The sequence below is a fragment of the Scomber scombrus genome, chromosome 6 (assembly GCF_963691925.1).
Source record: "Scomber scombrus chromosome 6, fScoSco1.1, whole genome shotgun sequence".
In the NCBI taxonomy this organism is placed as follows: domain Eukaryota; kingdom Metazoa; phylum Chordata; class Actinopteri; order Scombriformes; family Scombridae; genus Scomber; species Scomber scombrus.
In genome coordinates this window covers 16,610,342-16,620,453 of record NC_084975.1, presented here as the reverse complement: position 1 = coordinate 16,620,453, position 10,112 = coordinate 16,610,342, and the positions used below count along the sequence as shown (strand labels likewise).

General features: G+C 40.3%; 2 protein-coding genes across 2 annotated transcripts; one reads left to right on the top strand and one right to left on the bottom strand.

The window, feature by feature from the left end:
- Window positions 1-5,145, top strand: si:ch1073-390k14.1 (deoxyribodipyrimidine photo-lyase). Its single transcript, XM_062421492.1, has 9 exons — window positions 1-114; window positions 1,854-2,523; window positions 2,612-2,923; window positions 3,058-3,230; window positions 3,332-3,416; window positions 3,494-3,726; window positions 3,874-4,068; window positions 4,200-4,425; window positions 4,539-5,145. Exons 1-9 carry the CDS (start codon window positions 31-33, stop codon window positions 5,072-5,074), a joined length of 2,514 nt encoding a protein of 837 aa, XP_062277476.1. The 5' UTR covers window positions 1-30; the 3' UTR covers window positions 5,075-5,145.
- A 651-nt stretch (window positions 5,146-5,796) lies between these two features.
- LOC133981858 (glycine cleavage system H protein, mitochondrial-like) lies at window positions 5,797-9,136 on the bottom strand. Its single transcript, XM_062420718.1, has 5 exons — window positions 8,977-9,136; window positions 8,669-8,751; window positions 8,520-8,583; window positions 7,413-7,544; window positions 5,797-6,356 (listed from the first exon to the last, which is right to left on the bottom strand). The coding sequence occupies exons 1-5, from the start codon at window positions 9,125-9,127 to the stop codon at window positions 6,259-6,261; spliced, it is 528 nt and encodes a 175-aa protein (XP_062276702.1). The 5' UTR covers window positions 9,128-9,136; the 3' UTR covers window positions 5,797-6,258.
- Between the last annotated feature and the right edge of the window lie 976 nt (window positions 9,137-10,112).

The window sequence follows — 10,112 nt, the reverse complement described above, 5'->3', positions numbered from 1 at the left end:
CTGGGGCACCAGGAGAGCCGCTCACAGTTTATGTCCCTCATCCAGCCCCTGTCCACGGCCAACAGCTCCCTGCACTCCGTCCTCACCTCCATCTACCAGGAATATTTCTCTAAGGTCAGTGACTGGATATACAGAAACTAAACCTGCCAATAGTTAATTTACAATGTTAAAGAACTGAAAGAGTAAAGGAAAAACAAAAGTAGGCTACATAAAGTAAGAGAAAAGTCCAAGATTAAAAACTGTTTGTGATATTAGCTAAGCTCTGCTTTATTAATTTACGATAACCAAGCTGATAACCTTAGCTGTATGGCAACTATGTAACTTTCGTGTTGTTGCGTTTAATACGTTTAATATAACGTTACTAACTAAAATAGCTGACTTTTGCAGTGCAAAACATTAATGTAGTTACCTTGCCTCAGTTTTACTTGACTTTACCTTTTACTTTGCTTTGGTTCCCTGCTGTGAGTCTTAGGTAAAGCTAGCCTGGGAGCAGCCGCCTACTGGTGGCATCGTTTGCCTGCAGATCCCCTCCACTCAAGTATTACTTTTTTTTTTTAAACACTCTGCTTGGAACAATATTGCGTGTCCGATGGGTTCGGGTTTTTTTTTTTACTTAAAAAAGTATAATAACCATGTTTAAATCCTTAAATGACTCCTTGCATAGCTTTGATCTCCTACTTCACTGCAAAGTCCGTTACAGTGGCTTCATGTTTCCACATCACACTCATCTAAATTGAATATTAGACCATGATTGGCTCCAAACTAGTTGTGATGTCACAAATGCTGCTTGTAGGCCCGCCCCTTAAAATCTGATTTTCAATTAGCTCAAAGAAATTTTCAAATGTAAGCAGATAAATGTGAAAACAGCCTTCAAGTGACAAACTTTTCACATTCTGTACAGTGAAGCTCAAACATCCAACTGTGGGAGCAAGAAGAAAAACACATTTCTGAAAGGAGGGGGCTTGGAGGATTTGCAGTAATTCTTTATTTTTTTAAAAATATGGTTCTGGTACAAGTAATTAATGACTGACATAGTCATTAAAAATGAATATAAATAAATAATAACTAAACTAGTCACTGCAATGGTGTTTAAGACCTGCATAGCTAGGTGATTTCACTTGTTGTTGTTGTTGTTGTTGTTGTTGTTGTTCAGACCTCTGTTAGGATTTAAGTGGAACTCTGCTGAGAATTACTTGAATTACTTATCTTTAATACTAAGTAGCTTATTAGTGAAACAAACACAAACTAAGTGCTGATATAACTACTATCAGTCCTGAAACAAGATCAGCTCAACAGAAAACACCTGTGGCGCTGTATGCAGGATGTGCTGGGCCTTTAAAATCAAAAGTGCATGAAATAATTGAAAGTCGACTTATTGTAAAAATTTCCTTACCAAACAGCTTTTAATCAAAGATCTAAGTTGAAGAGACAACATAACAATAGCTAGCTTGTCATTATCTCCAAGAGCAACATTGATAGTAAATGAACTGCAGTTATAAAGTCCTTTACAATGTGGCTGTCATTCACCTACAGATGCATGGTGGATGCCATAGCTGTCCCATTATGCAAAGCAACCTCGAAACATTTTTGAATAACAACCTGGTGTTTTGTCATTTTACAGTAGGGTACTGTGCATACTTTCACCTGGAACGATTTGCTCTCTTGCTCTTGTTATGCTTTGATTCTGACCACAGTGCTCTTGCCTCATAAACCCTCAGAGAGAGACGGCCTGATCCCCGTAGTCAGAGGTGCTGGTAGTAATTGCGTTGTACATGAAATTTGCCATCTCCACTCCAGTGACTAACAGGTTGTTTTAACACCAATAATAATGGGTTGTTCAAATTAAATTGCAGACTGAAGAGGATGAGCTTGAACTTGCATTGACTCTCTCTCTACTTGAAATGCAAGACCACCACCTGTCAACCCCCAGCAAAGAGTCCCGACCTCAGCTACTTGGAGACAGACCAAATCTGAGTAGCTGTGTTCCACTGACCTCAATGTCTAATTCTAAGGGAAACAGCCACACTCAGGCGGTAGATGAAGTTGGCAGGAAAAAAAACACAAACTTACCACAAACTGGACCCTGGGGTAAGGTGAACTCACCACAGACCACCCGAGAGTCTGAGCTTAAGAAAGGCGCACATTTTGACAATTATAATAAGGAGACACCAGGAACAAATCAGACTGTGTGTGTCCCAAGATGGCCTGCTTCATTCTCCAAGCAAGACACAGTTGAAGAAGGTGACCAATTGATGGATGGAGAGTTGAATCAATCACAGAAATCAAAACGTTCTAAGAACAGGCGACAGCGACGTAAAGGGAATAGCCTGCATGTTGTAGGTTTGCCCCGCTCTCCATCAGTGCCACCACCTGTATTGTTATGGTTCCGCAGGGACTTGCGACTCTGTGACAACCCTGCTCTTTCTGGCTCATTGGAGGTGGGTGCACCTGTCATTCCTGTCTTCATCTGGACTCCTGAAGAGGAGGAGGGACCTGGGATTACAGTGGCTATGGGCGGAGCTTGTAAGTTGACTGAGGAACCAGTGGTGACATTCTTCTTTAAAATTCAGTGCATTACTGTTTACAATCATGCTGTCTCTTCTTTTTGCAGGTAAATACTGGCTTCACCAAGCTTTGTCTTGTTTCTGTTCATCTCTGGAGCGCATTGGCAGTAATCTTGTCTTCCTCAAGGCCAGTGTAGAGGGGAATAAGGCTGGATGTTCCCTGCGTACCGTTAAAGAGTTGGTAAAAGAGACTGGTGCGAAAACAGTGCTGGCTAATGCCCTTTATGAGCCCTGGCTAAAAGAAAGGGATGACGTGTTAGTGTCAGCTCTGCAGAAGGATGGTGTTGAATGCAGGATATTCCACTCTTACTGTCTCAGAGACCCTTACTCTGTCAGCACGGAGGGAGTTGGACTCAGAGGTTTGTCAAGTTGAATTTGTTGCAATGAACTTGCTGAAGTATTTCTGTCATGTATTGGGCTTGAGATATGTTCAGCATCTAAGCTGAAATTCAAAATTGTCATTTTTGGTGTTTTTGTTTCTCCTGTCGTGTAGGGATAGGTTCAGTGTCTCACTTCATGAGCTGCTGTAGGCAGAATCCAGGGTCTGCATTAGGGACTCCCCTGGATCCTCCAGTATCTCTTCCCACACCTGTCCACTGGCCTCTAGGTGTGTCTTTGGAATCGCTAGGTCTGGCACGCATGCCCCGCAGGAAAGATGGCACAACGGTATGTCACCACAGAAGAGCAGTCCAGCTACAGCCCAGAATACAATAATGATTTGACGATGTAATTCCTCACCATTTTCTCATGTGCACTTTGGCATTCAGATTGATTGGGCAGCTAACATACATAAGTCGTGGGATTTCAGTGAAGAAGGAGCACAAGCCCGTCTAGAGGCCTTTCTCCATGATGGTGAGACACCTTGCATACACATTATACATGTGTTTGGAGGAAATACGGTGACATATAACTCTTCTTGTTTTTTCTAGGTGTTTATAGATATGAAAAGGAATCAGGCAGGGCAGATTTTCCAAATACCAGCTGCCTGTCTCCCTACCTTCACTTCGGTCAGCTCAGCCCTCGCTGGTTATTGTGGGATGCCAAACAGGCACGCTGTCGACCACCGAAATTTCAACGCAAACTGGCGTGGAGAGACATGGCTTACTGGCAGCTAACACTGTTTCCTGACCTTCCCTGGGAATCTCTCAGGCCTCCATACAAGGTTTAAATGAGCTATAGACATGCTGATTACTCATTAACATATACCTTCAATTTTATAGATGATCAGTAAATCAGTAAATAAAAGGTCATATGTGAATATGAAGACCCACGTGTATATTAAGGACTATTCATCTACTGGTGTTTGCAGGCTCTGCGATGGAGCAGTGATCATGGCCACCTGAAGGCTTGGCAGCGAGGTCAAACCGGCTATCCTTTGGTGGATGCAGCCATGAGGCAGCTGTGGCTCACCGGCTGGATGAACAACTACATGAGGCATGTGGTGGCGTCTTTTCTCATTGCATATCTCCATCTGCCCTGGCAAGAAGGCTACCGCTGGTTCCAGGTGAGAAGTGCATGCACACAGGCACAAAATAAACTTGCATAGACATTGTATTCAACATCACGCATTATTGAATGTGCAATAGGTTGGCTACCTTCTTACTGACAGTGTCCAACATTTGTATGTGCCTGTAGGACACTCTGGTGGATGCAGATGTTGCCATAGATGCTATGATGTGGCAGAATGGGGGCATGTGTGGTCTGGATCACTGGAACTTTGTAATGCACCCTGTTGATGCAGCAATGACCTGTGACCCCTGCGGCTCTTATGTTAGGAAATGGTGTCCTGAACTTGCAGATTTGCCTGATGAGCTTATTCACAAACCCTGGAAATGTCCCACATCCATGCTTCGCCGTGCAGGTGAGGAATTTCATGATTAACACAAAAACTACTGTTTTGAATCATGTGACCTACAGTATTTAGTTCCTACCTTGACATAAAAATCTCCTGTCTTTTGTATTATCACTGTTCAGGTGTGGCGTTTGGTCAGACATATCCTGAGCGAATTGTAACAGACCTGGAGGTGAGGAGGAGTCAGTCTCTGCGAGATGTAGCCCTGTTGCGGAAAGAGTTTGGACAGTATGTGGACAAGCACACAGGCTGTGACTTGGTCCCTCTGCCCCCACGCCTGGTCTCTGAGGCCCTGGGCTTATCACACATCGCTGGGGGTGTGGTGAAGCAGTTCCTTCTCCCTGTCATCACCCGCATGGAATTCAAACACCAGCTTGAAGATCCGGATGCAGACGCTGCCTCAAATCCCTACAATGCTGTTCTGAAGGGATACGTGAGCCGTAAGAGGGACGAGACCATTGCTTTCCTCAATGAGAGAGACTTTACTGCTAGTGTGATGTATGAGGGAACCCAGAGAAAGGAGAGGCTGGAGAGTGATCATCACAGAATGGAGGGACTCCCTCGACCTCCAGTGCCACGTGGCAGGGCGAGGCGAACTCCAACTGCCAAGGACAGGTTCTCTATAGTACCTGGTGGGACAGTTACCTCACTCAGGTGATCCAGAGATAAAAACGGAAATGTTATAGTTTATCAGTGGACAGCTCCTAGCTGTAAGCTGCAAAATGTTACAGCAAGAGGTGCAAAGATGAGGGGATACTCTAGATCTACAAAGGTCCCAAAAGGGAAAATGTGTGTTCTTGAAGACAAAATTTGCAAGAGTTGCAAAATGTTAGAAACTTTTTTATCAGCGATAATTCTGTATAATCTCAGGTATAGCAATGTTAATGATAGCCTAGGTGGAAAACATCGGTTCAAGTCTGTATTTTTGACCATACAAATGATGTCACATAAATACTATTTACTTTTGTAAAAAGCCTTAGATAAACTGAGGTTTAGTCACTGTTGTGTGTATTAAAAGACTTAGAGTGGGAGGCGCTATCACATTTCACTCTGGTCTTGAATTTTTGTTGTGGGGACACCCTTTTGGATACATTTTTATAACGGTTTCTAATTTTGTGCTGGAATGTGTGTTTTTGAGGGTCAAATTGACATAATAAAGGATGGTTGTCTGAAGCAGTTTACTTTTATATTATTTTTAAATTATTTAAATGATCAAATATGCAAATAGCATTTATTTTATGTATGCCCTGACAAAGCGTCAAGCATCGACCTGTTCAATATAGTAATCATATGCCATCACTTTTACTGAAATATTGACACTGCCTACATTAATAATATAAAATATAAACTTTGGGAAATTAAAAAAAGAGAAAGAAAATACAATGTGTCAGAATGTTTATTTTCTATTCTACAGGTCCCATGAGCACAGTGTAACTTTCATACATGCAGAATAGACCAACATTATTAATAATACCATAAAGACCAAAGTGATTTTGTAAAAGTCTAACAGTATCCTAGAACAGTTTCTATTTGACTGAAATGTTGGGAAACTGTTCTACTGACTGAGTCTCACTTTCTTATGTTTTGGGGCTTGAAGCTATAAGAACTGAACATTGGATGTTTAGTTGATGCAGATTGACAGGTCCCATGTCTTTAACAGTAGATAAAGGATTCCTAACGTTCACAGCTCTACAACACTGACAGACCAGCAATGTGAAGCTCTGGAGCTCCACTGGTGGATGCAAAGTGCAGTGTAGTAACTTGACAGACACATCTTGTGCATTTGCTTGCCAGTGTTTGAAAAGGAGAGAGGGAGCATAGCACTTATTAAGAAGTATTAGGTTAGTCCTCAATGGAGCGGATGTATCTTTCATACGCTGCCTCATCCATCAGAGCGTCAAGCTCCGCAGGGTTGGCAATGGTCATCTTCATCAGCCAACCTATATTGAATAAGTTAAAAGTCAGATTAAGCTGGGAGCAAAGGACATTTTTGTGCATTTATGCCATTTACCACAAGTCAGATTTTTTACATCACTGACGCCATTTTCCAAAGCCCATTCCCGGCAGCATCTAGCTTCCTTTTTTTTTTTTTTTACCATAGTATGAACTTGTAGATATTTTAAACCAGCTTCAGTTAGGCAATCAATCGAGAAGTCTGCAGTGCATCTCCATGCAATGATTATGTCAATCTGACAACAAAAGTACATTTTGTTCAGTGTGATGGATTATCTATCTATAAGATGATGTTCATATTTGGAAATGAAAAGGAAACCAGCAGCTTTCTGGAAGGTAAAAAAACAAAAAACGAATAAATGTAAAACACTGATATGCCTTTGAAAATGATTAGCAGTAATGTAATCTACATGTGATGTCTAGTATGGGCTAAGACATGCATGTAAAGACACACACTTGGAGCACATAATGCTATAAAGGTTAATTTTCAGAACAAAATAAGAACAAGTTGTGTAAGTTAAATGATATTACTTTAATTATACATAACTAGCTTCATCCTTTTGATACTTTGGATTTATACAATGACTGTTTATGTTAGGTTGCACTACTGCCCTCTACTGTCCCAAAAATAATGTAGCTCATATGCAGTTTCCTTTATATACAGCCGGTTACTGAGAACTATTAAGATTTGAAACACCACAAAAAGGTGAAGGAAACTAAATATACATGGTATACCAATATAAAATCCCTTCGAGCACGTTATTTGGCTGCAAGTTGCGGACAAATAATGTATCCATTTAGTTATATTTTGGATTTAGTAAAATATATTCAATATATATATATATTTTCAAAGTTACAATGGAATAGGAACATGCAATATGGAGAACTGTGCCATTAGGTGAGCATTCCTATGGAAGCTCACTTCTGTTTAAACTCTCACATAAACATACCTTATTGTTTGCTTCTTTCCATTTCCATTGCCTTCTCGAAATAACTGAATTATCAATGCAGGCAGGACAATGGATTTTAATGTGTGTGCTTACCATCTTTGTAGCAGGATTTGTTGACCAGACCAGGTTTGTCTGCCAGAAGTGTATTGACTTCAACAACTTCTCCAGTCAAAGGGGAATAGAGCTCACTGGCAGCCTTTACGCTTTCCAGAGCTCCAAATTCATCTGTAGCAGCAGATAGTAGAAATAAGTGCTTTTAAACCCAAGTCAGAAACATGACAAATACAAAGAAACAAGGCAAATATTGCTAAGCTGTCTTAACCTTATTTAAGGTAGGTACTTGATGTGATTTTCAGAAAGAAATTATTATTCTTATATACAATATTTTCTCCACATCACCAGGGAATGACATGCTTTGGATCAGACTTACAATTATCTTAAAAGGACAAGTTCACAATTGAAACAAAAGCTTGTAACAGTCAGATCCCCAAATGAAAACGGAAATAGATTTTTCTTGTCATGATCATTCCTCCTGATCATAGCAACCATTTAATATCCCTTCTTAATATCGTAACAATGTAAGTGATAGGTGACAAAATCCAATCCTCCTTCATTACAAAAATGTATTTAAAAGTTTATCTGAAGCTATTATGAAGTCTCAGCTATCCAAAATGGGCAAATGAAGATGACATCTTTTAATTTAACAATCTTTTTGGTGCCAAAGCCCCATCTTTTTTGGCTTACTATACTTTCACCACAGCTCAACAGGGAAACGCTGCCTGAGGAAAATAAAGAGGGAATTTGATGCTATAAAGACTGTAAATGTGGCAGATATCCACCTAATATGACTAACTCAGACTGCTGAGTCCTCATACAGGCTTCAGATCTAAATGCTTTTTTTCCTCCTTTTCATTGTTCATATAGATAAGAAATATACTTTATTAATCCCAAAGGACGTTTAAACTGCCACAGCAAACAACAATGAGGTACAAATGACAAATAAAAGATGCAGTTAAAGGATACATTAGGTACAATTACTTAGCCTTTAATTGCATTATTTTGTGTTTTTCACCCCATTGTTAGATGGTGTAATATAGGTGCCCTGTTTTAAGACAGACTTGAAAAAATGTAAACCCCTCCCATAGCCGTATGCTCTATAATATGAGTTTAAGCCACACTATCCTGAACTTCACACAGTACCTTGCTGAGCCAGCTGTGTCCCCAGCTCTGGCAGTCCACAGTAAACCACATCTCCCAGAGCTTCCTGCAAGTGGCAGAAAGCAAGGTCAAAGGTAGCAGCAAACGCATTTTCTTTTGCGTGTGCTTTTGCGCAGGTTTAAGAGACGTACTTGTGCAAAGTTGCTGATGCCAACAGTCCCGACTCCATCGTCTTCTACCCGGATCCATTCATGCTTGTCTGTGAATTTAAGTGCTGCAAGATAACATACAACAGAATCAGAACACAAAGAGCCTCCTAATACAAGACTTTCAAGTACATTTTATTCCCCTGCCACTGAAACAGAGAGACAAACATACAGCTGCGTCGTCAACTCAGTGTCCTTTTCTCAAGCTAATATTACCCTCTAACCGCAGCCACCAATGAGACAATCTTAGCTAACATGCATAATTAAAACACGTTCACGGGGAGGGGGGATACCTGCTGAAACCCGACAAGAGGACGCTAATGTTCTTCGAAAATAAGGCGCTGTTGCCAGTTGCAACGGAGAAAGCGTTGCCGAGCGAGTAAGTAAAGGCAAAACTGTGCAAAAGTTGGAAGACAGCGAGCGGAATAGCCCACAGGCGGCCATTTTTGTCGCTTATTGATGAGAGCGTGGGTCATCCTCTTCTTCGTGGATATTAGAGACATCAATGTCGCTTTACTGCCATCCACTGGTCAAGAAGAAAGTGATATAACAAAAAACACCCCCCCCCCCCAGGCATAACACTGTTATCATAAATTATTTGTTAGATTTTTATTTATTGCTTAGATTTTTTATTGAATCCACCCAGTGTAAAGGTGTATTTGTTACATCATGTGTCATTTGTTAGATTTTTTACTGAATTTATATTCAGTCTTTGTGTTTTTAAAGCTGAACCAAAAAATTCCTTGAATCCTCCTCGAATCCTTAAAGCTATTTTCTGATGCATTTACTGTTGAAAATACAATCAATACATCAGAAACCTGAGATGATCACTGGTAAGTAACTACAAGTAATTACAAGTTGGTGGCAAAATCAACCAAAAGGAAAACATAAAATACCATTTATTCCACGATAATCCCTCATTTGGTGTTTTGATGATTTGAGAGGGCTGTTTAACACATCAGCCCAAAATCTCCCATTGGTGTTTAACTAGGTTAAAATCATCAAACCATTTAGACACCCCTCCTGCCCATCAGTGGAGACCCTTTTTCCTTTAAGGGATAGTTATGTGTTAGGTATGATTATCTGTTAATGAAAAGGAATGTGACTTAATCTACTGGATATTTTTAACTCTCAAATATATATCCTCAAAAGCATAGTAGTGGTCTAGCTGTAACTGTCCTGTCCCCACCCCCTCTGAACTAAAAAGTGCACACCTGTTAACATTGTTTTTCCACTAACTTTTCACAATTGAGGAACCTAACAACATATAACTTAACGTATTATTTTTATCGCATTTTTAAATTTCTTTTTAAATGTCTTAATTGTTTTGTGTATTACAACCATCTTGACATATTTTGCTGAGCTCTTTCTTTACTCCTATGGTGTTGCACTGTATCTTAAAAACCCCAAAACTTGTTTTCTTTTTAAC

What these genes read in the sequence shown, in the direction of transcription:
- LOC133981858 (XM_062420718.1), bottom strand. Translation starts at nt 9,127, where the DNA reads ATGGCCGCCTGTGGGCTATTCCGCTCGCTGTCTTCCAACTTTTGCACA. An exon ending in GCATCAGCAACTTTGCACAA is followed by an intron (nt 8,584 to 8,668) that starts GTACGTCTCTTA and finishes TGCCACTTGCAG; the next exon opens with GAAGCTCTGGGAGATGTGGT. An exon ending in GACACAGCTGGCTCAGCAAG is followed by an intron (nt 7,545 to 8,519) that starts GTACTGTGTGAA and finishes CTGCTGCTACAG; the next exon opens with ATGAATTTGGAGCTCTGGAA.
- si:ch1073-390k14.1 (XM_062421492.1), top strand. Translation starts at nt 31, where the DNA reads ATGTCCCTCATCCAGCCCCTGTCCACGGCCAACAGCTCCCTGCACTCC. An exon ending in AGTGGCTATGGGCGGAGCTT is followed by an intron (nt 2,524 to 2,611) that starts GTAAGTTGACTG and finishes TTCTTTTTGCAG; the next exon opens with GTAAATACTGGCTTCACCAA. An exon ending in ATCCATGCTTCGCCGTGCAG is followed by an intron (nt 4,426 to 4,538) that starts GTGAGGAATTTC and finishes ATCACTGTTCAG; the next exon opens with GTGTGGCGTTTGGTCAGACA.